Here is a 24174-nt window from a genome sequence, read left to right on the forward strand (position 1 = left end):
AAAAAAGAATTGATTTAGAATTCATAGAGAACAAGATTCGAAAGCAGTAGCAATGACTGTAAAAGTTAAATTTTAACATATGAAGCAGCCATGTCTGAAATTGAAAATGAATTCTTTTAATTTAGATGTAACATGTAACATCTTTTTTATGTATATAAAATAAAAGATATCACATGAAGTAACAGCAGCTACTGAGAACACTATTAACCAGAGTTACAGCTGCTACTGACACCACCTAAAAAGCAAAAGTTTTTAAAGTGCCTAATATAAAAATTAAACAAATTCATTGATATTGGATTTAATTGAGATTAGAGTATTTTAAAGTATATATATACTGCTACCAAATCTACAAATGCAAATAACTAAGTTCCATCTGTCTGTCTTAAAAAAAAAATTTTTAAACAATAAAAAAAAAACAATGAACTTTGATAAAAACTTTTTAACTCTTTGTTATTATTTTAATTTTTTTTTTTTTAATTATTTTTTGACTCTTGACATTTGCAATTGTAACAATAATAGCAATAGCTATTGTTCAACATAAATGTAACAATAGCTATTGTTCAACATGAATGGAATTCCAACTTAAAAAGAATAATGGTAAACCTACTCAAATTGGTGTCAATTTGTTAAAAATTTTTTACTCATTAATCCTTCTAATTTTAACCATAACAAAAAATATAAGTGATATAGTAAAATGAATAAATGCCTTCAGCCTCTACCAATTACTCTGAAAAATAAAACTTGCTTTATTAGCAAATAAAAATTTAACCTATAAAAAATGTTTTGGAAAAGACTAAAGATAAAACTGAACCAAACTACTAAAATTCACACTACTAAAAAAGCTTAACAGTCATTTCAATGTTAACTTCTTAAGAATCTAAACAGACTAAGATATAGACTAAAGTATTGACAGAATTTTTTTTTTTTTTAATCTTCACTTCTAACAAGGCAATCAACTACTATTAGAGTTGGAAGTTACTGGAAGAGAAAAGATGACATTTATAAAGGAAGAAAATGATTAACAGATGACTTAAAAGATTGCAAATTGTATGAATCAGGAAAACAAGATAAGGGAGCATGTTCCAAAGGACTGATGTTTGAGGTAAAAAGATAAATAAATAAAAATTTTTGGAGCACTTAGGAACAGTCACTGTAAACTGGGGAGACTTAGTTGAATGATGAGTTACACAAGATTTTTAATAGATGGTACAAGACATGCTAGCTCTTTAAAGCAGCATCAATTTTAGTATTTATAGAAAAGAGAAAGTGAGGAATTTTATAGCAATAATAATATTGCTATAAAATTCCTAGAGCACCAAACATATGAGAGGTGATACTAACAACGCTTTGTGGATAAAGTTGTTGAGTGAAAGTCTAAAAGGATAGATGCCTACAAAAATATTTGTAATCATTTTTGTAGAATATCTTTGTGTTAAAAGGAGGTGGTGGATTATTTGATTGAATGCTTTCAATGTTCACTAAAATCATTTATTATTAGAAGATGAGTTTTTTTCATTATCGTTACTATGATAAAATAATATGATTAAATGATGTTACTATGATAAAAAAATATGATTAAATGATGTTGCTATGATAAAATAATATGATTAAATGATGTTACTATGATAAAATAATGATTAAATGACTATGATAAAATACTATAAAACTTACTAGATAATTATTACTCAAAGAAAATTCTTAGCTCATTTTCACAGAATGAAAATGTATCAAATAATGTGATTATACAAAGTGATAAAATTATGATAAAATATTGCTAATAATTTTTTAATAATTTAAAAAAAAACCTATATATATATGAAATATTATTTGTTTTCCAGAAGAATCTTTTGCTTTGCATAAACTACTTTTGTTATTTAATTTAAACAAATAATTTCGATATTGTATAAACAATTACTTTAATTTTCTTTCTTTTTTTTTTTTTAGGTATATCTTTCAAGACTATGTATCTTTTTTATTTTGTGATTTTTTTATTTTAATTAATTATTTATTCTCTTTAACAATTAGTTTTATTGCATTTTTTGTCATATTAATATAACATATACAGTACTGCTAAAATTATTATTGATTTTTAAAATTTTTAATACTTTTACTTTATTTCATGATTACTCATAAGATCATATATTATATGAGTCATATATTATAATTTATAAGATCATATATTATATGAGTCATATATTATAATTCATAAGATCATATATTATATGAGTCATATATTATAATTCATAAGATCATATATTATATGAGTCATATATTATAATATCTCTTTCAAATATTCCACCAAACAACTCAGTACTTAGTTTGGCCAATTTTAGCCAATTTTAGGGTACTAACATGGTTAGGCAAAGACAATATGAAATTTTGAGGTGTTTGAAGCGTTCATTCAGTTTGGTTTTTATTGTAACGGGCACAGTGTGGGTTTTATCTTTCAGTTGTTTCCATAAGTTCTCAATTTGATTCATGTCTGGAGAGTTTCCAGGCCATTTAAGTACTTTTATAGAACTTTTTGAAAACCACTCTTGCTTTTTTTTCCAGTGTGGTATGGACACTATCGTATTGAAAAATCCATTCCTTATCACTAAACCACTCCCTGGCTTGAGGAACTAGATGACATTCTAGCACTTTGATGTAGTTTTTCTGGTCCATTTTGCCTTTATTGGCTTGTGCCTTACACAAGTAGCTCTCCAGACCATGATCTTTGTTGGAAATTTCACAGTATTCTTCAAGCAGTCAGGTTTCAACTCTTCTCTTGACTTTTTTCAAACTGTCCGGACTCTGTCAGCTAAGATTACAATTGTAGACTCATCAGAAAAGACTGCTTAAAAAAGATGTGAACCTTTAAACAAAATATTGAATATTCGGCACTTGTGGTTTTATATTTGAAATTATATTTAATTTGAAATTATGCCAGTATAATGTTCTGAAAATAATGATAAAAGGGTGTTTATATCCTTACTTTCAGTCCAATTTCTAAATGGCAGTTGTTCAGAGATATGATTGCTTAAAAGTATACATTCATCAGCTAATTCAAATACAATTTTTTTATTGTAGGTCCTTCTGTTCTTTCGAATCACATTTTTTTAATCAAGTTTCGATGTAGGTTCGTTTTGGAGCCACTTTTCAACTCTTGAAGTGTCTACGTCATCAAACTTACAGCTTATACAGAAACATACAGTTTTTTAGCTATTTTTTTACTTAGTCTACTGTGTTCAAGCAAAATGGTTATTTGGCCTTTATTCTTTGGATTCAAGTCCCTTCTACTAGCCATGTTTGATTCATCACTAATAATAACAATAAATTATATAGATTTCCAGCAGAGCTTGTTTTTCTTTGTTTAGAAACAAAAGTATAACCATTCTATTTGAAAACCATTTCAACAGATCGAATTGAAAGCTGATTGAAAAGTCTGGCCAAATATACTTCATAATATATGTCGCAATCTACAGACTTGATAATTTATACAAGCGCATTTTATTTGTACGAGTTTTAGTTCATGGCATCATTGATATTTTTGTTTGCTTAAAAAACCGATCTTTTAAACAAACAAATGATGTCATGTACTAAAACTCATACAAATAAAACGTGCTTGAATAAATTATCAAGTCTGTAGATTGCAACGTATGTTATGAAGTCTATTTACAACAAAACAGAGAAGCTGAGCTTCAACTAAAACAAAAAAGTTAGCTTGGTATGCATTTATCCTTTTTAGCCCATATGTTGTTTTTTTTATCATTCACTTTAATATGAGTACAACATTTTTTTAAAGTTTGGGATTCCTTTAAAATCAAAGGACTGCTCCTACATAGTTGATCCACAAGCTAGTGTATGCATTTTATTTAAAGAAAAATAATTAAAAAGACAATTTTGTCTGTCTGAAATTGGAATTTTTATTGAAACTATGATGAATATAATATAAAATATTAGTATAAAAAAGTTAATATAAAATGTAAAAATCCATAATAATTTTAGCAATAGGGGAGAGCTGGCTAGCTACCTCTGTTTTTAATCTTTGAGCTCAATAGCCCTAATGGTACATTTATTTGTAAATGTTAATTTTTTAACATTTAAACTTTTTTAACCTATGGCCTGCTATATATTTTTATATAATGTTGTTACTATATAAATAAAGTTTAAAATGTTTCAAAAATATTCAACTGTAGCACTTTTATCTTGCTGTTGTTGTGTAGAAAAAATTAATTACTTTTTTTTAACTTGATTTAAGTCTAAAATGTGATGAAACAGACCTGGAAGCTGAGACAACATTAACAGAACATTTTTATCAGCTTAGTTGCTTTATTTCTCAAGGTTTATTTATGTTTTTAAACAACTCTAGTTTTTTTATTATTTTTGTGTGATAGACATATTTTAAATATTATTGTTGGATCAATTCATATCAAATCACCCAATGGGTACCACCTCAAATTTTGACGATAACAGATTATATGTAAAAAATGCAACTTAGCTTGATTGACCTATCCATTAAAAACTTACGATTGAGTCAATATATACCTGCTTTTATATTGGGTACCTAAAATTTTTGATAATTACTCAACTATTTTTGTCTTCTGTTTCCTGGAGGTTTTTTCAACTGTATATGTTCCATAAAGTAACTGGAGTTTTGGGTTTAGTTGCGAAGTTATGCAAGAATTAAGAATCTGGAGCTTACAGTAGATTTTTGTGATTTTGGTTAATTTTTTTACATAAAAAGTAGTGGTCTCGTGGAATTTATTTCAAGCAGTTTTGAAAGTTTTTTTACTTCAAAGCAGCTAAATAGTGCAAAATTAGGAAGACTTAAGGTTTCTCTCTCACTTTCTCTGGGACTAAACAGCTTCTTGTGTTGATTGTATACATTCCTTCGTATTGTTTCTGGAGGTTAAAATAGGTCTCATGGCTATTAATATCATAACTTGAAAGATGAAATATGTTAATATCTTTAATGCTTTACCTCCATGTAAACAGCTCATGTGATGTCAGAATCTGATTTGTAATTGTAGATTAGGATTTGCTGCTTCTTTTTTTATAGGTCTTCTTTTTCCACAACATGAAAGCCATGCGATGATGCAAAGAAGTAATGCTCAATATTTTTTTGCGATTAAGTGATAAATTAGGTTTAGTAGACATAATTTTGGTATTGCACTATCTAAAGAATTTCACTGTTGTATGGTGTAATGTTGCATCATCATTTCATTGGATTGATTGCAGATAGTTTGATTTTGACTACAAAAGTATCTTTGTGAGAAAACGATAAACTGTTGTTTATTGTTTTCTCACAAAAAACTTAAAATATTAGTAAGTATAAAGTTAAAAAATAAATAAAAAATTTCATGTTTTTAAGCTTTATATTGTTCAGCTGGAATTACTTTTTGAAAAGTCCTTTGCATTCTATTTCTTAGTTTTACTGTTAACACAAATAGCTCTTACTGTTGTCAGCTATAATGCACTACATCAATCTTAGTTCACAGTCCACATCAACCTTAGTTCACAGATATTACTAAATCCAACTTTATGTTCAGGATAAAAGTTTTTTAACTCCACAAAAAACTATTTAAAACAAACAAATTTTTGTTTATATACTTTTACATTTCTTGGAAACAAAATCTTTTCATGAATATATTGTGAACTCTGCAGATTTTTTTGTTTAGCAATATTTTTTAAAGGTTGCCCTTTTTTAGCTTTATGTTTAGCAAGTATGTGTTTTTCATCTTTAAACTTTTGGGCTTTTCTTACAGGTGTTTTAAAACTGATGTTTTGCAAGTTTTTTCAATTACCTAACTTTCATGGGTTGTTGTTGTAACTGAACTTATTTTCAAATAACCAACTTTCAAGGGTTATTGTTTGTAACTGAACTTTTTTTTTTTCTTGTACCTAAAAGTCATTTAAAAATCATTACAGTTTATGCATTGCATTGCATTTGCATTGCAATTGCATTTTTGTTCATATTCCTCTATACCCTAATTTCTCATGCTTACCAACATCGAGAGATGATATTCCCAATAAAGAAAAAAAAAGTCTGATTTGATCTTAGATAGACTTGCTGCTGATATGCTTGCTTTCCATAATCCCTTGATAATTTTTTTCTGGTGGGCTTGAAACCAATCACTGCAGTATTTTTGTAGCGCATTGTAGAAGCGCTTCAAAAATAGTCTAAAATATAGACTTTTTCATGTTGAAAGGATATCTTCTTGTTTGGTTCAAAAGTGAATCATATCATTTGAATGAAAACTTCAACATCTGTTCACGATCTTTCTAGTTTTGTTTTTCACTTTACAATGAAATGTCACAATCTTTATATAAAAATAATCAAATTGAAATCTTAAATATAAATCCATTTAGAACTTGCTGTTAAAAATGTACATTCTTTGTACAACAATTTCTACCTACATAAAACTTTCTGAATATTTGGTTCATACAATATTAGATACAATACTAAAATCCAGAAAAAGTAATATTTCCCATAAATGTTTAATTAACCTTTAATGCATATTTTTTATTTTTACCACATTTGGTTGCCCTAAGTACTTAACTTTACCTGACCCAAACTTAAAAGTTTGGCCATTCAGTCAGTTTGAAACTGTAGCAAATCAAAGTTTAAAAGGTTTCCTAATTTTGCATTATTTAAGAACTTTGAAGTAAAAAAAACTCAGAAATTGTTTGAAATTAAAAACAACTGTAAAAACTTTTTATTTACAAAGTCAATTGATCCATCAAAATCAAAAAAAATCTACTTTAAACTTCAGAAACTAATAATTTACTGATTTTGATCAATAAAGTTTTAGAGTTGTGTCTTTTTATATAAAATCTGTGGGTGGTCAAAATTTAAAACAAATTTAAATTGGTATTTTTAAAAACCAAGATGATTTCATATGGAATAACTTTGTTGTATATACAGCATTGGCCATTAATAACAATCCACCATGTTATTTTAGTATGAATATGTTTGAAATTAAAAATTTTATAAACTGAAAATGATTTTTTTCTAAGTTTTTTTTTCATCGAAATAAGTCAAATAATCCCAATATAAATTTATTATAAAATAAAAAAAATTAAAAGCTATAATATTGAAATTAAAACAAATGTTCATTTGTATCAACAAAAAAAATGTGGCCAAAATAAACAAACCTCAAAAACAAAATTAATAAACCTTAATAAAAAAATATTTACAAAACATAAAAAAAAAGAACTAATGTTTTGTTGAAAATCCTTTTGCTTTTAAGCATTCATTATGTATCAGCATGGAGTTCACTCAATTTGGAAGACTGTTCAGTAATTTTGTTAGTAATTCTTTCAAGTGGTCCACATCTTTTAATTCAATTTTACCAAGATTGTGGTTTAACTCAGACCACAAGTTCTCTATGTAATTAAGATCTGGACCATTGGCAGGCTATGGTTTTAATGTTGTTTTTTTCAAATAATTGCTTGCAAATCTTAGCAGTATGGAGCATTACCTTGTTGGAAAATTCCCATGTCTTCTGGGAAAATGTCAATAGAAAGCATTAAATAGTTATCCAATATGTATAAATATTTTTGAGAATCAAGCCTTCTATCAAATATTTTGAAACAGCCGACACCTTCATAGTTCATGCATACCCAGATGCCTATACTACCACTACTATGTTTTGTTCTATACGTAGAACAATTTGGGTCCATTTTTTCATGTGGCTTTCTTCTCAGCATTATTTGGTTTTTTCTTTAATCAACCTCAACATTTATTTCATTTCTGAAAAGAATGTTGTGCCACATTATCATAGACCAAATTTTATTAGCTAAACACCAGTTTTTCTTGTTTTCTGATGTTTTATCAGTGGACATGATTTTTCGCAAGCAGCTTGCAAATGTAATTGTGTTTTTGTAGTACTCTTCTAATTGTTTGAACACTAGCAACAACATCAGAAGCTTTTTGTCCTTTTCCACAGAGTTCAGTAGATGATAAACTTCTATTTTTTCGCTATGCTGAGTCTTCCAGGACATGGAAGATTTTGAATTGTATTGTATCTTTAATATCGGCTAATTATTATTCTAAAAGTGGCATGTGTTGTGTTAAAATGTTTTGTAGTTTCTCTCATTAAGATATTTTTTTCATTCATTACTGAGATTTTACATTTTGTTATATTATTAATAATTTTTCCAGTCAATTTGATTGTTTTATTGCGGAAATGTTGTAGTTAATTAGATACTTATTTCTCTATTACATATTACACAAATTTTTCAAATATTTATAACAATTTAAATAAAAAAATCTCCAATAGTTATAAATAGTTTGCAAATAAGTGCAAGTAGTAACTCTCACACACATTTTTAAATATTTATACTAACACAAAAATTAACAGTGCAAACACACGCAAATAACACTATAACAGTGCAAACACACACAAATAACACTATAACAGTGCAAGTACACACAAATAACACTATAACAGTGCAAGTGCACACAAATAAACACACTACTAACAGTGCAAGTACACACAAGTAACACTAATTTTTATATACACCCATAACATTCACTATCAATAGTAATATTACCTGCACCATTAACACACATACACACACACACACACACATATATTGTCTTTACTTTTTCCCATAAAATGTCACCATAAAAATAAAATAAAAATTAATATAGAAAACCAGAAAAAGTTTAAGATCTCAAAAAAAAAAATTTCTTTAAATTGATAGATTGCTTGCCCAAATGAAAACCCTCAGTTGATGTTATGTTTTACCAGAATTACTGTATTTTCAAGAAACTTTTAAAAGTTCTTTTGATAAAAGCTGGAAAAACTAAATCCTGTAGCAATATTCATAGCAAATATAGAGTATTGGCCATTAATAACAATCCAGCTTGTTTTTTTGGATATTATTGGACTTTGATTGATATTAAATCAATGATTGTTTGACTCTTCTTAAATATAAAAAATATATATTGATGATCATTCTATTTTCTTTCAAATAAATATAGATATTGATAAAAATATTTCTATTAATTTTTGCGTTAGTATAAATATTTAAAAATGTGTGTGAGAGTTACTACTTTTTTTAAATATAATTTTTGTTTAGATATAAAATATTTAAACAGTGGATTGAAATCAGTAAGCTTTTTTAGTTTTTCACAATGTTATCTTTATTTTTTCAAAATTTGACTACAAAATTTTTTTAAAAAAAAGGTTTAAACTTTATGTAAAAATTTTTATACAGAGGTTAAAAGAAACAATCACGAAAGCTTCTCCAGTTTTAGGAAAAGATGCATCATATACAAAAAGTGTATGTATTTATTTTAGATTTTAGTATTTCTTTATTTTAGTATGTTTGTATTTATTTTGAAATTTATTTAAATTATTTTTAACATTATAAAGTTAACTTTTGGTACCAGGTATCTTTTATCATTCAGTTTGTTAATTTAGTCCTTAATAAGTCGACTTCCAGCATACCTTACCATCCAGTTTGTTCGATTTTTTTATAAAGAAAAAGAAAAAGTTAATGCAAAAATATTAAAGGTATTCTAGTTCTCTATTTACAGCTTTAAAAGTTAATATATTAAAAGTTATATATTAAAGTATGTTATATTTAATTAGGATATAAAATTTCCAATGACATTAGATGTGTTTGAACTTTGCAGTTCAGAATTGCAAGAAAAATTAAAACCAATGCGTGATAAATTTAAAGAAGAAGAAGATAAAAGAGCTAATGAAGTAAGTTTAAATTCTACAAACTTTTTAATTATGAAGTGAATTTAAATTCTACCTATTTTTTTATTAGGATTTTTTTATTAAGTTCAATGAATTTTCTTAGGTTTCTTAAGTTGTATTAATTTACTTTGATAAATACTAAAATGACACATTTTAATATCACATATTTTTTAGTGTTGAAAAAGCTTTTTAATTTGCAAATTCAAATAAAAATATTAGAAAAAGTTTTTTCTAATAATTTCTAAAAAAAATTTATTAGAAAACTTGAAATTTTTAAAATTTTATTAGAAAACTTGAAATTTTTAAAATTTAATATTTAAAATATTTGTTGCAATTTTTCTAATAAAAAATTGCAACAAATATTTTAAATATTAAATTTTAAAAATTTTAAGTTTGCCAATAAATTTTTTTGTAACACACTTAAATATAGTAAACAAAATCTTCAATTATAGTAGAGAGAAAGACCTTTAATTGCAGTGTCTACAATAATGGTTGAAGCGCAAGTATAGTTAGGCGAGTAACTTACGATTATAGTGGGAAAGGAACATTGTAGCAAAGGAGATTAAAATCTATAGTTGCAAATGAGATTTAAATCTATAGCTGCAAAAGAGATTTAAATCTATAGTTGCAAACGAGATTTAAATCTATAGTTGTTAAGTTATGTGTAATTTTAATGGAGGTTGGAACCTATAATTCTAGTTATATATTTTGTTTGGTTACAATAACTCGCTGGCAAGTACTTGAGAAAGATGGCTGGCAAGTAGCATTTCAATAAAGTTCAAAATTTTTTTGCATGCAAATCATTAGAGTATTACAAAAATTAGTTATTAGAAAAATAAAAACTATAAAAAAATCTTTTTTTCTTTAGAAGCTGTTACAAATTTCAACTGCTTCTAATAATAAAAAACTTCCGTTTGAATTTAGTGATGGTAGGATATACATCGATTTCTCTCTAAATGGATATGATGATTCATTTTAATAATTTTTGTTCCTTTTTATTTTTTTATGCTCCTTGTTATGTTTTTATGCTCCTTGTTATGTTTTTATGTTCCTTATGTTTTTATGTTCCTTGTTATGTTTTTATATTGTTGTTAAATTTCACTGTTGTTTATACATACATTATGCAGAATTATCTAAGTATTTATGACTCAATTTTACTTTATTTAAAATGTTAAACAGGCTTGTTTTATATGCTTTTCTTCAAGATATTGGGTCAAACAACAGTGGTTACTTTGAACTATCTGCTGTTCTCACACATCGTGGGCGTTCTTCATCATCTGGACATTATGTTGCATGGATACGCAAACAAGAAGGTAATTAAAAATAATCTGTAGCTTTTACTGTTTAGAAGATTCTAAAGTTTTTGACAAGAACCGATCAAAATTTAGGTAAGAGCCAGAGATAAGTATGTTCAAACCTATGTTTGAACATTTTTGTCTCTGTACGATATTAATATTTTTATCTCTGTAATGTATCAACATTTTTATTTCTGTAAAATATCAACATTTTTATTTCTGTAAAATATCAACATTTTTATTTCTTTAGTATATCAATATTTTCGTCTCTGTAATATATCAACATTTTTATTTTTGTAAAATATCAACATTTTAATTTTTGTAAAATATCAGCATTTTTATTTCTGTAATATATCAACATTTTTATTTCTGTAAAATATCAATATTTTTGTTTCTGTAAAATATCAATATTTTTGTTTCTGTAATATATCAATATTTTTGCATATCTTAGTTTTCATACGCTTAAAAGAGAAGTATAGAAAACTGAAAACTTGAATATAGAAGTATAGTAAACTGAAAGCTATGAATTTCAGATAATCATGTTTGCTAAGATCCAAAGTTTATGTTCTATTTTACATGTTAATGGATAAAATGTTGTGATAAGAATACATAAATTATAGACCCTATAATTTATAATTATAGACCCTACTGTGTAGTGAGTTACAATTTTTTTCATTTAACATATATTTAAGTTCCCTTAAACCCTTAGGATTAGATGAATGGCTAATGTGCGATGATGACAATGTATATGCAGTTACATCTGAAGATATTTTAAAGCTTTCTGGGGGAGGTAAGTTTTCGTAATTAAAAAAAAAAAAAATTTCATAAAAACGAAACTTCAAAATGTAGAAAAAAATTTAAGTTTAAAATTTTTATTTTTAGTATTTGTTTACTTTTTAGTTATTTTATTAAAGTAGTTAATTTAAATCTTTGTTAAAGCAGCACTTTTTTTAAACAGTATTTTCATGTGTAAATAATGACCTCGCTACATTTCATTTGAAACCAATGATTTTCTACCAGTTTACATGCAATTCGTAATTGTCCATTATTTCATTTTTAGTTGAATTTTTTATAATAAAAATGATACAAAATTATAATTCCGTTTATCTTCTGATATTTTCTTTGCACATTCATACTTACAGTTCGCCTGGCGTTTTTTTTATTTCAATAACTGTCGATACTTGCTTTTCTCTTTGGCTTGTATAGTTTTTACAAGCTTGGTATGCTGTTTTTCTTTCATTAGATCAGGTTTAGGTATTCGTTTTCAGAATTTTTTTAAAGCCTTTATTAAAACTTGATTCGTAGATAAAGAACAATATTTAAAAGGTAAAGTAGGTTCGTTTAGTATATAATAATTAATCATTTTGAAAATGTAATAACAAACCATAAATAAAAAGAGAGCATTTTACAAAAAATTTACAAAAGTTTAGAGAAGGATAATCGTTTTAATAACAAAAGTTTAGAGGGGGTGATCGTTCTAATCGTAAATCTGTATTAAGCTTACTTGTTTGTCACTGTGTCAGCATCACTAGTTTGTTGTACGTATTCATATCTATTTCAGAGTTGTTTTCAGTTTGTGCCAAGTAAACATTGGAATCTCAAGTAGCTTCTTCTCATACATCTTTTTTAGAATCAGTTCTCGTTAATTTCACTTCTTCTTCCTGTTTAAACATATTACAAGATATGTTGCTTTGATAAATAAAGTTATTTTAACATAATTAAATAAGTAATTTTAACATAATTATTCTAAAGTAAAATGAGTAATTTTAACATAATTATTCTAAATGTGCTGGTATAAATTATTCTAAATTTACTGAATAAAAATTTAAATTCAGTGTTTTAAGTAACCTACAGTATTTTATTTATTTGTATAATTAGGATATTAACCGTGTATTAGGATACTAGCCGTACATTAGGATATTACTATTACTAGTACTATTAGGATATATACTAGTTGGAGGTACAAAATCGTGACAATCATAACTGCAAAATATTGCAAACAAACTTTCAACATCAGAAACTACTCATTCCATTTTTTGTATTAATATTTTACTTAAAACGAAAATCCCCATTGACGATGAAAACGATGGAAAACAAAGACAAAAACAGCAGCTGTTCTTGAAACGGCGCTTTACGCTAAGCACCGCGTACAGCGTTCCTTTTAAGAGTCTTTTCATATCACTTTTTAATTTTTTTTTTTTTTTTTTTTTTAATTACGCAGCCTGGTTTTAATCTTTTCTATCAAAACGTTTTAATTCAGATTGAAATTTTTTTTAAATATTACTATTATATTTGATGTAATAAATTAAAATATCATTTTACATCAATTTATGGACATAAAAAATTTACATTCGTTTACTGACCGTTAGAGATAAGCAAAGGGAAATGGACATCGACTGAACGTTAGGTACAGTAAAATGTACTTAGACCGTTAAGGATAGATGCAGAAAAATGTAGAAACGGTTTGTGAGAAGAGCTGTCATTATCTTAAAAGTAAAAAAAAAATTCGCTCATAAACTTTTTTTTAGTAGTTATTTCATACTATTTTATAAGTTTTTGTTGCGCAACAGTAATTAGGTTAAGTTACGCGACATAACATAAAATTTTTTTTTTTTTAAATGGTGAATATTAGTGTTTTAGTTAGAGTTGTTGTTAGCCGGTAGATTTCGAACAATTCCGGAGAAAAAAATTCTTTTAAAAAAATAATGACAATTAGGAATGGCACTTTAGCTACTTACGAAAGTAGCGTTTTTGCCAGCGCTACAATTTTTAGTCTATAAAAATGAAACGTCTTTAACATACCAAAATGTTCGAATGATCATTTACGTAAGAAAACTTATGAAACATGACGTAATAATTATATTTTAGTATGTTCTATTAATTAAATACGTTTAATTAATTAAATGTAGACGCGCCAAGTATAATTAACAAACATTGTGTAAGTGTAAACATTGTAAAATAAAGTATCCTGAGTAAAATAATTTTTATAACATAAGTCTTAACTCCTAGAGGAGCTAAAAAAAAGATTATATTAGCATGGGCCACGGCGTGCAATTAAAGGGTTAGGGTTGGAACTAAACTATTAGTTAACTAAACCTGAACTTTAGTACATTAGTAGTTCACTTGTTTAAGCTAGATCACAATAAATTTCAGTTATGGCAAAAATTTCAGTTATAACCTTGTCAAGCCAATGCGACAGTTTGTGACTTTTGCAGTTTACCACAATTTACTTTTCCATTTGCATCATTTATATTACAGCATATACATTTCAACATAAATTATATCATATGCAGGAAATTGTAAAATAAACTAATAATATGGTTCCTTGAGATTTTTAGTATTGCATCTAGTGGATTAATTGCTTGAAAAATTTTGCGTTAAGTAATTTTTGTTTGTAAGGTCAGCAAAAGAAAGAAATAGTCGATAAACAAAAAAATAAAAGTTTAATTCGAATTCCTTAAGAAAGTGGGTTTAAATGATGGTAAAATAAAGCAGGAAGTTTAGAAAATGGAAACGCTGCTAGATGATTGCAAGAAGAGTTTTTTAAAAGTAATAAAATTATGTTGTTTTTTTATTAGTTGCTTTCGATTCAACTGTTTTGTGTGAAGAAAAATTTTTTTCCCAGAGAGCAACTTAATTCTTCAGATAACTGCATAAAGAGCAACTTAGTTCTTCAGATGCATACTATAAGGTTCAATTTTTGAGATAACTTCATATTACTGTCATCAATATAATTTTTCAAATTCCATCAATTCAACTGAATCTTTCAGATAACTGCATTATAATATAATCATATATATATATATATATATATATATATATATATATATATATATATATATATATATATATATATATATATTACATTTTATGATTTCGATTCATCATGTTAACATTTTTATTAAACTGATTTGTTATAATAATTTCAATTACTTCAACTGACAGCTAAGAAAAATATTTCAAATGAGATGTAGCATAATTCAGATTCGTGTATATCTTTCACACGTATGATTAGAAAATATTTGCGCCCAAATATTTTACGAAATCATTGCCACTTTCAAAATTGCCATGCGGTTGCGTATTGATATTGTCATTTCTTTATAAATTATTCGAGTTCTCTTCAGCACTCTAATTAAACCTTGAGACATTTTTTAATAAAAACATTTAACGAGTTTGCTCATTCTCTTGTTTTGTTCATTCGACACTTTATTTTTTTGTTTTTCAAATTTAAAATTGCAAAATTATATAAATTTTGTTTTTTATCGTTGTTAACATTTGTTTAGGAGATTGGCACTGCGCTTACGTTCTACTTTACTCGCCGAAATCTCTCATAGTGGCCGATGAAAAAAACGATCATTATTGATGAAGTATTCAAACGTCATTTCAAATTATAAATTAAATTTTTCCAATTTAAATTAAATTAAAAAATTAAAAATTTGTTTTTATTTAACTTAGTTTTACTGCTTTACGCTTGAGTAAACTAATGTGCTGAATGTAGCATGTTTGAGACCACCAGGAGTCTTTCACCGGGAAAATATCATTCATGCGAAACATAGCCTGGTGTTACCGCGTTTATCTGGAATGTTTTCGTTTTTTAGGTGCCTTAATCTATATAATAGTTTTCTCAAGTTTTTCCAGCGCTTTTACCGCCATATGTAACTTTTCAAATATTTGTTTATTGAAGCTCCGCTTATTTTGATAGACAATTGAGCGCGATTCTAAGGACACATGTTTTATTTTGAGGAATTGAACTAAAAAGTTAAAATTAAAAATAAAATCGATTATATAATCTCTTTTCTTCTAAAACTCCTAATGTCGGGCTATTGTTTTTGAAAGCATGTCGCAGCATTTTTTTTTTAAATACGTAACTCTGTTGGCGGTTCCCGTATTGTTAATTTTTAACAATCAAATTATAACAAAAGAGGATGAACAATCGGAAGAAATACAATTTAATCTTTTTTTTTTTTTTTTATGTATAAAAGTTTTTTAATATTTAATAACTTTTTTCTTGTAAAGAAAATAGATATTTTTACTCTTGGGAAGATTTTGGTTTATTTTTGGAAAATTAAAACTTTTTTTTAAACCAGTAAAACTTATTTTTTGCAAAAATAAGTTCTACCCATTTTTAAAAATATTTATATTGTCATTTTTTAATTTCATTGAAACGTTTGTTTGTTTACCAGCTTACTACAAATATTTTCTTTTCCGCGTTATACTCTTTGTATTGCCTAGTGAGCTATATATATTTGTATAACTTTAGTTCACTTAATGTTTTTTTCAAAGAAAAATTCAATGTTTTTCTAGGCATATTGCAAACACTTTATATTCGAAATAGCTTTTGCGCCTTATGCACTGTATAATACAAGAAAGTCAAAAATCGTTTAGGACTCAGTAAAGATTTTCAAGATTCAATTGTCTTTTTTATTCTTTAATGTATTGTTGTTTTATTCTTTAAAACTCCATTCATTAGTATCTTAGTTTGTGTGTTAATTTTTAACGATCTGGTTACTAAATTGTTGCATACGCTATAACCGTGTGCATAATTCCTTCATAGCGCTAAAACTAAATATGTATATATTGCTTGGTAACTGTGAGTGTATACTGTTTACTAACAATTACACCCACAGCTTTTTGAAATAAGAATATTAAGTTTGAAATTTTTTTAATCGACATTAATAAATAGATTGATGCAATCTATTTAAATTATATGCATATAATACACTTACATGCTGTAACAAACACTCATTTGTATATAGGGACCAAAAGTCCCTAACCTCCTGGCAGCCAGAAAATAAGTTGTAAATTTTTTTTTGGAAATTATGAAGTTGTTTGCAAGTCTATGTAAACTTTTAAACTAAAAAAAAATTTATTTTAAGAATGTTTTTCTTAAACTTTTGGTGTATACAAGAAACTAAATTTTTGCAAACAGAACTTGGTTTTTTATAAGAGTTTTTTAAATATACTTATTTACTTAATACATTTTTAAAGGTAAAGTATGAGTTAATTTAATATGTTATTACTTAATGTTACTTTTTCAAAATATATACTTTAATAATAAATCTCCATAACATATAACATAATGACAATATGTTATCCTTAAATACTTGTATTATATTATCTGCTCACCTGCCAATATCAAAACTAATTCAAATTGTTTACAATGATTTTTTTTTTAAATTTTTTTAAAAAAATGTTAACCAATAAGATCAAAGAAAAAAATAACCAATTAGATTCTTACTTTTAAAATGGTGCACGCTTTTAATTGGCTAAGAACTTTTAGTATGACAGTTTTGAATTTTTTTTAAAAAGCATGTTTGGAGAATACTGAACTTACGGCGCTAAGTTTAAATCAGTATGCTTTAACAATCATCCTAAGTAGAACATTCAAAAAAATATATTAGCAATAATGGAGCTTGATTTCGGACTGGATTACTTTATGTCAGGAGCATTGCCTACACCCGAACCACAAGATGGAGATATAAAACACCTGAATCCTTTAGAACTAAACATTGATTTTCAATTGGGATGCGGAAATAAAAAAAAGTCTAGTATGGATCATGTGAAACGACCTATGAATGCTTTTATGGTATGGTCTCAGATAGAACGTAAAAAAATGGCCGATATATATCCGGATATGCATAATGCAGAAATAAGTAGGCGGTTAGGTACGTAATTAATTTTAAATTATAGCATTCTTGCTGTAAAGTTACAGGATTAAAAACGTTCTTATCTTAATCCAAAATATTTCACTTATTAAATAACACAAGTATTTTATATATATAATGGAACATTTTAAAAACGTTTCAAAAAATTAAAACTTTATTTGCCTTTTAATCTTAGCGGCACTTAAGTTGCTATTTGCGGAATGAATATTTCGGGGTTTTTTTTAAGTATGTTTTAAACAGCTTGCAAATCTTTAAACATTTTTAATAATAGTTTGGTGTTTTATTAGGTAAACGGTGGAAATTGCTATCCGACGCTGACCGCAGACCTTTTGTAATTCGTTCTGAGAAATTAAGGGAAGAACATATGCGACGATACCCTGATTATAAATATCGGCCAAAGAAGAAGGCTAAAGAACTAGCGGCTAAAGAATTGGCAGCCAAAGAACTGAAGAATTTTTCAAAAGTTTGTGAATATAATATTGTCACTTTAACAAACGGAAAAAATGACGATTGGGATAAAAGCAAATATACAAACAATGTAATGTGTTGTGAAAACAATAAAGCGCTCCCTAATAAGACCTTTGTTACCATATCAAGACAAGTTGGTCAGATTGGTAGTTTAAGCAACATAACAGTATCACCTCAAAAATGTATAGATATTACTCCTTCAACATTATCGCCACCATCTGTCGTACCAGATTGTTGTGGTACACCACCGGACGAATATAACTCTGAATCATTTTATAACTACGATTCTTTTTCTGGAAAGAACAATTCAAATTCCCTATATCATGAAGATATGGACTTATTGATAAATTTTGCTCGTTTTACTGATGGACTTCCGGATCTTTATACAACGCCGGAAGTTTCTGAAATGTTAACTGGTCAATGGCTAGAGAACGATCTCGGTTTTTAAAATTTTTTTTTTGAAATTATATTTTTAAGTCAAATCAAAAGTTTAGGTTATTTTTAAATATTTATAATTTATTTGTCTAAATTTTGTTTGTAGAAAATGTTTGGAAATGTTTGTAACTTGTTCGTTTCGCTAGAAAGTTTATTTTTGTGAATGCGGGTTGACTCCCACATATCTTTTGCGCATAATTGTTTGAGGTTTGAATATCTCATTTTGTTGATATTTTTTGTACGTATTTATTTTCTTTGCGATGTAAATAAAATACTCTCACAATATTTTTACCAATATTTAAAACTGTCTAGTACTTATATCTCCAATTTCTTTATTACTTTTTTTATATATAATATCAAGCCTTTTTTAAAAATAAAAAAATTTCATAAATGAAATAAAGTTGCTTAAGTTAAATATCAGTTAAATCCATCGAAATCATATTTGTGTTCACAAGTCGCCAATAAAACTTGTTTTTAACTTTGATATTTTTCAAACTCTTTTGCGTTTAAAAATTGCCAAGTCGTTAAAGCGCTTTATCTTAATCCCCAAATAGTTAAAAACTTTCTTGTGTGAGAGACAAAAATTTTTGTAAAAAAAAAAAATCTTGTGATTGACAAAGATTTTTGTTGAAGAATTGTAAAAATTAAGTTAGAAAAGTTAAGAATAAGTTTTAATTTCTGATACAGTGCGAATAAAAGTTAAGAATAAGTTTTAATTTCTGATACAGTGCGAATGAGCTCTATATTACCATTGAAGTTATTTTTTATCAATATAGTGTTGCATATAAATGATTTAATTTAAACTATTATTAGATATTCAAAGTATTTTGAATTATATTAACAGATATTTATAGTCATTTGAACTATATCAAATACATATTCAGAGTAATTTGAGCTATATACATTAATAGAGTAATGTGAACCATATTAAAATAGTTTAATATTAATGTTCTAATCGCAAGCAATTTCCAAAATTCTTTGAAAAAAAATTTTTCATTATCTTTTTGAATAGAAAACGCCTCAGTGTCACAAAATGCAAATTCGAACTTTCCGTCTCGAGAATAATCTTCATCACAAATGGTCACATTGGTTTCCAGATTCCAAAATCAAACATTTTCATCCATGGGAGAAAAATTGTTTATTTTTCAATGAAAATTAATATTTTCGAATCAAATTTTTTTCTAATTTGGAGTTTAAAACTTGTGATTTTATTGAAATATAAGATTTTGTTTTGTTTTGAATTTGATTTCAGTTATAATTAAACACAAAGTTTTGATGGGAGATAACAACAGTACAGTTTTAACCTTTGTTAAACCGTGTAAACCCAATTAACTTTATTCTCCAAAATACCAAATAAATCAAAAAATCATTATGAATGCAGAAAATCTTCTTTGATTTCAGAAAATCTTCTTTGCTTACAATAAGCCAACAAAGAGATGACTAATTTTTTGTTTGAATGTTCACAAAACGCTTTTGCTCATAAAATTGATTTGAATCAATCAATCACTCAAGTGCCAACTGGAACTTGTGAAAAGTGCAGCATAGCTCATAGAAGAAGAAATCCAGATGAAAATGCTTTTCTTCCTCTACCAATTACTGGCCATATTGGAACCACAGGAAGGGTTTTTTCCTTCTTCTTGATTCAGATTTTCAAATTTCATGAGGTGATTAAATCTTGTTTGGAAGCACAAAAAATGATGTTACATCTTTCAGATGTAACATCATCTTTTGTGATAGCTTTCAAGAAAATCTGTCTAAGTGTTTGTTTAGTTCAACTATGAAGAAGACCTCTAACAATGGTGGAAAAGCTTGTTGAGCATCTTTTCTTAACGGCTGATTGTTCTTTAGGGTGAACCATTTGGGCATTAGTAATAAGAAGAAAGTTGTTTAAAGAGCGTGAATACTTTCCAAGTTTTTTCCTAATACTTTGATAGCACTTATACATTTGTATGAAAACTTTCAACTCTTTCATTGTATGAAAAATCACGAAACTCCCGAACCAATTTTGTTATTCGGTTTTGAATGTTTTCATATATTGATATCTTTTTCAAGATAGAGGACTCTATACCGGCACTGTGAATTCTAAATGCGAACGAATATAACAGCAATACAGCAACTTTATTAGTTCAGTATGTTTATACTTAAATGATTTAAATATTATACCAAGTTTTTAGTTTGCAATAGATAATTAAATTTTGATTTGTGGTTTATTTTTGTTTGTTTATTTCACCGTTTAACAACTATTACAATTTAAAAGTATATAAATAAAAACACTGGCGGGGCAAGTAGAAGACATTTTATCTTATCACCGAGCCCCATTCGTCCGTATTTACAATAACCGTAATTTGTATGTATTTACATTTACTTTACAAATTACTTTACAAATTATTTATTGAAAAATATTAGACGAAAAATATTAAATATTTAATGTTAGATAAATAACAATTAGTTTGAGAAAAACTTCATTTTCAAAACATTAAACAATATTCATATTAGGAGTAATAATCAAGTAAACAAGAAAAATTAAAAAAATAATAAAATAAAAGAGGACGCATTTACAAGAGCCGTAATATATACGTATACTTTACGACTTATTTATTGGAAAATATAAAAGTAAAATATATAACAGTTCATGGTTAAGGAAAAGTTTTAAAAACGATATTCATGTAAAAAGTATTAGTCAAGTAAAGAACGAAAAAATAAAAATAAAAAAGTACTTCATGTACAAAAACCTTTTTTTATTTATATTTTTATTACCCATACGCATGATTATACAATTTTCAAAATTAAATTGCATCTTCCAGTTTATTGCCCATTCTTCTAATATATCAAGGTCATTTCGCAAAACGGTTGCATCAGTTTTATTGTTAACCTCAGCTGTTACTTTGCTATCATCTGCATATAACATTTAATGTTATGCTCAGGCCCATCGCGATCCTTAATGACGCCTGAAGTCAAAATTTAACTAGCGCCCTATCGTATCGACCGAATCCAAAAAAGTTTGATTACTGTCCAAATGCTAATTTTTTTTATTGATTTCCAAGGGGATGGGTCGAGGAAGCCTTTAATAATTTTTTAAGTATATTAAAAAAGAAATGCACAAATAGATATGTTTTTGAACTTTATTTATATTGTAAGTAACTGTAAGTTTTAAATGTAATAGATATTTAATGCTTCAATAGAACTTGACTCTCCGGGCTTTTCATAGCAAAGTTCGCAATTACCTCGTCGTAGCACAGACTTTTTGCGAGATCGTGTTCCATAGATATAACTAGGAGATTAGTTAGCTGGTCTTGAATCATTGTAGATTTTTATGTTGTTTTGACTAGACCAAGCTTACTGAAAGACCGCTCTCCTTCGGCGATGGAAACGGGAATCGTGTTAAAAATACGTAACAAAGTGCATATTAATTCGAAGAGAGACTCTAGACCTTTCTGATAGATTCCATTTAATATCTTCATTGAAGTGAGATTTTCTTTTGGACCAAAAAGATTGGCGCGCTTCAAAGTATCCAGATGATGGACCTCTAAAATAAGTTTGTCTTCATCTACATCGCTCAAATAGATTTGCGCCAATGTTTTACATTTCTCCTCCACGTTAGCTGGTTCAACTTCTTTTTTTTTACTCGACCTACTATTTGGTTCTGAGAGCCATATGAACGAGAAACTGTTCGTCGTCTTTTCTGCAACTTGAAATCTGTCTCTCATTTGTTGAATTAAAGTATCGAGAGCGGTGTTGAACACGTTCACCTCAAATCGTTTTCGTAGAAATGAACTTTGTTCTTTGCTTCTTCGTAAAACGATTTCCTCTTCCTTGTCCTTTTTTAAACTAATTTTGACTGTAATCAATAGCTTGCTAGACCGGAGGCAACCAAATGTACTTTATTAACTAATTCGGAGCAAGAAGATCTAAATCTAGTAAGATCCTCGAAAAGAGTCCTCATAAGTTTCATCTCATCATCTAGAGTAATATTTTCTGATTGAAATGACACGCTGACATAGTTTATTGCTTAAAGTGCTTTTAACCAGAAGGTTGTCATGATAATTAACTCAAATGACTGAATCCAAAGATTTTACGTCATTTAAAAGATCTCCAGTAAAATCAAGATCCAGAAGTTTCTGAAAAGAAAGAAGAATTTCTCTGGGTCGCTTAACCAACGGCTTTACAGCCTCAATGCATGCACTCCATCGGGTTTGCGAGGTTTGATAAAGAGACAAACCAGTCGTCTTGGTCAAGATTTTCCATTGTATAGGGCTTCCGCTAAAAAGATTGTAGAGTAACTGAATCCGGCCAAAATAGTTCTTCATTTCTATAGAAGATTCAAGGGAGTGAATACCAGCTAGGTTAAGGTTATGAGCGCTACATGGCATGTAAAAAGTTTGAGAATTTCTCTGAAGAATAATCGCTTGTACTCCTTTGCACATACCAGACATGTTGGCACCATTGTAGTATCCTTGACCTCGGCAGTTCTTCATATCGATGTCGTTTTGCTCCAAGACATCCATGATTAGCTTGGCAATATCCACACCTTTCTTTTTTTCGAAATTTTCAACCCTAAGAAAACGCTTAACTACCCATCTTTTATCAATACCATAGTAGACAAAGCGGAGAACAAAAGCAATTTGCTCAGTATGAGAGACGTCAGGCATTCCATCGACAAGAATTGAATAGTAAATTGCCAAATGAGCCTCTTTAATAATGGCACCGTGGACAATTCTTCCACACTCTTTAAAAAATTCATTTTGAGAACTCCAACCCAAATAATGAGCTACAATTTGTTTACCTTCTTGTTGGCTGCAAAAAACTTCTTCTTGGTGTAACTGAAGAGTCTTGTTGCGCTTTGCAAGTAGCTCTAGAGTTGCAAGGAAGTTGCTGTTATTGTTATCACCAATCATTTTTGATGAGCCTAAAACAACGATTATAATTACACATATAAATCACAACTTTCTGTTTAATTAGAGTGCAGATAAATTAAAATGTAAATATAAATATAACAATTAATGTTCATAAATATACCTCTAAAGCTAAGGTTGCGTGATGCTAAGAAGAGAATTACATCTAAGATGCACCGCAGAATTTCACGCCACCTAACTGCCTAATTTCTTATCAATTTTTCTAGACTTGAATCAATCCCACACTGATTTTCCATGCTTTCCAGCGCTGTTTTCCACTAAATGTAATGTCTTGATGGTGAGAATTGTTTTGGTGGCTTTTTTGTTTGTCAGCTAGCTTTCTCCAGTTTCCATTGATGTTACCATTCCAACGTAGAAGATGCGATTGATTACCAGCCCTGCAAGCATGCTTGCTTCCGAAAAGTGAGCACGGAAAGCAAAGAAATATTTTAGAAGTTGCACTGCAAACAAGCCAATTTTTGTTTATTTTTTCCCCATTGCAAGTTATTTCGTGGAAAACTGATTCAGGAACCTTAATCTTGTTCGAGTCTCTCGAAAAAGATGAAGGACTTTTAAGAGGCTCCTGAAGAACAACTGCATCACGTTCTACTTTAGATATATTTTCAGCCGGATTGTTTGTAGTAATTGCCTCAACCATCTTATCTTTATACTAATATTTCAAATAAATATTTAAATAAGTATATAACTTACACAAGCTCCA

At 27.6% G+C, this 24174-nt stretch overlaps 3 protein-coding genes across 4 annotated transcripts in view; 2 read left to right on the forward strand and 1 right to left on the reverse strand.

Moving 5' to 3' along the window:
• Positions 1-15553, forward strand: part of LOC100205517 (ubiquitin carboxyl-terminal hydrolase 14) — a 44509-nt gene extending 28956 nt beyond the window's left edge. The window contains exons 10-20 of one of the 2 annotated variants that reach the window (XM_065811212.1): positions 1945-1963; positions 4241-4323; positions 9070-9101; positions 9208-9273; positions 9414-9506; positions 9585-9701; positions 10567-10627; positions 10904-11011; positions 11703-11783; positions 15277-15360; positions 15449-15553. In XM_065811212.1, coding sequence (XP_065667284.1) covers positions 1945-1963; positions 4241-4323; positions 9070-9101; positions 9208-9273; positions 9414-9506; positions 9585-9701; positions 10567-10627; positions 10904-11011; positions 11703-11783; positions 15277-15356 — 740 coding nt within the window. In that variant the 3' untranslated portion in view covers positions 15357-15360; positions 15449-15553. Of the gene's footprint in view, positions 1-1944; positions 1964-4240; positions 4324-9069; positions 9102-9207; positions 9274-9413; positions 9507-9584; positions 9702-10566; positions 10628-10903; positions 11012-11702; positions 11784-15276; positions 15429-15448 lie in introns of those variants that run through there. The other variant, XM_065811211.1, reaches the window with a different exon arrangement.
• A 990-nt stretch (positions 15554-16543) lies between these two features.
• Positions 16544-18846, forward strand: LOC100212529 (transcription factor Sox-17-alpha-B). Its single transcript, XM_065811213.1, has 2 exons — positions 16544-17658; positions 17946-18846. The coding sequence occupies exons 1-2, from the start codon at positions 17400-17402 to the stop codon at positions 18572-18574; spliced, it is 888 nt and encodes a 295-aa protein (XP_065667285.1). The 5' UTR covers positions 16544-17399; the 3' UTR covers positions 18575-18846.
• A 2359-nt stretch (positions 18847-21205) lies between these two features.
• LOC136088988 (uncharacterized) lies at positions 21206-24174 on the reverse strand. The gene is made up of 2 exons (XM_065814334.1): positions 23578-24174; positions 21206-23467 (listed from the first exon to the last, which is right to left on the reverse strand). Exon 2 carries the CDS (start codon positions 23454-23456, stop codon positions 22611-22613), a length of 846 nt encoding a protein of 281 aa, XP_065670406.1. The 5' UTR covers positions 23457-23467; positions 23578-24174; the 3' UTR covers positions 21206-22610.

Source organism: Hydra vulgaris, chromosome 12 (genome assembly GCF_038396675.1).
Source record: "Hydra vulgaris chromosome 12, alternate assembly HydraT2T_AEP".
Taxonomy (NCBI): Eukaryota; Metazoa; Cnidaria; class Hydrozoa; order Anthoathecata; family Hydridae; genus Hydra; species Hydra vulgaris.

Coding starts and splice junctions, on each gene's coding strand:
- LOC100212529 (XM_065811213.1), top strand. CDS start 17,400: ATGGAGCTTGATTTCGGACTGGATTACTTTATGTCAGGAGCATTGCCT. Junction 17,659..17,945: donor AGAAATAAGTAGGCGGTTAG/GTACGTAATTAA, acceptor GTGTTTTATTAG/GTAAACGGTGGAAATTGCTA.
- LOC136088988 (XM_065814334.1), bottom strand. CDS start 23,456: ATGATTGGTGATAACAATAACAGCAACTTCCTTGCAACTCTAGAGCTA.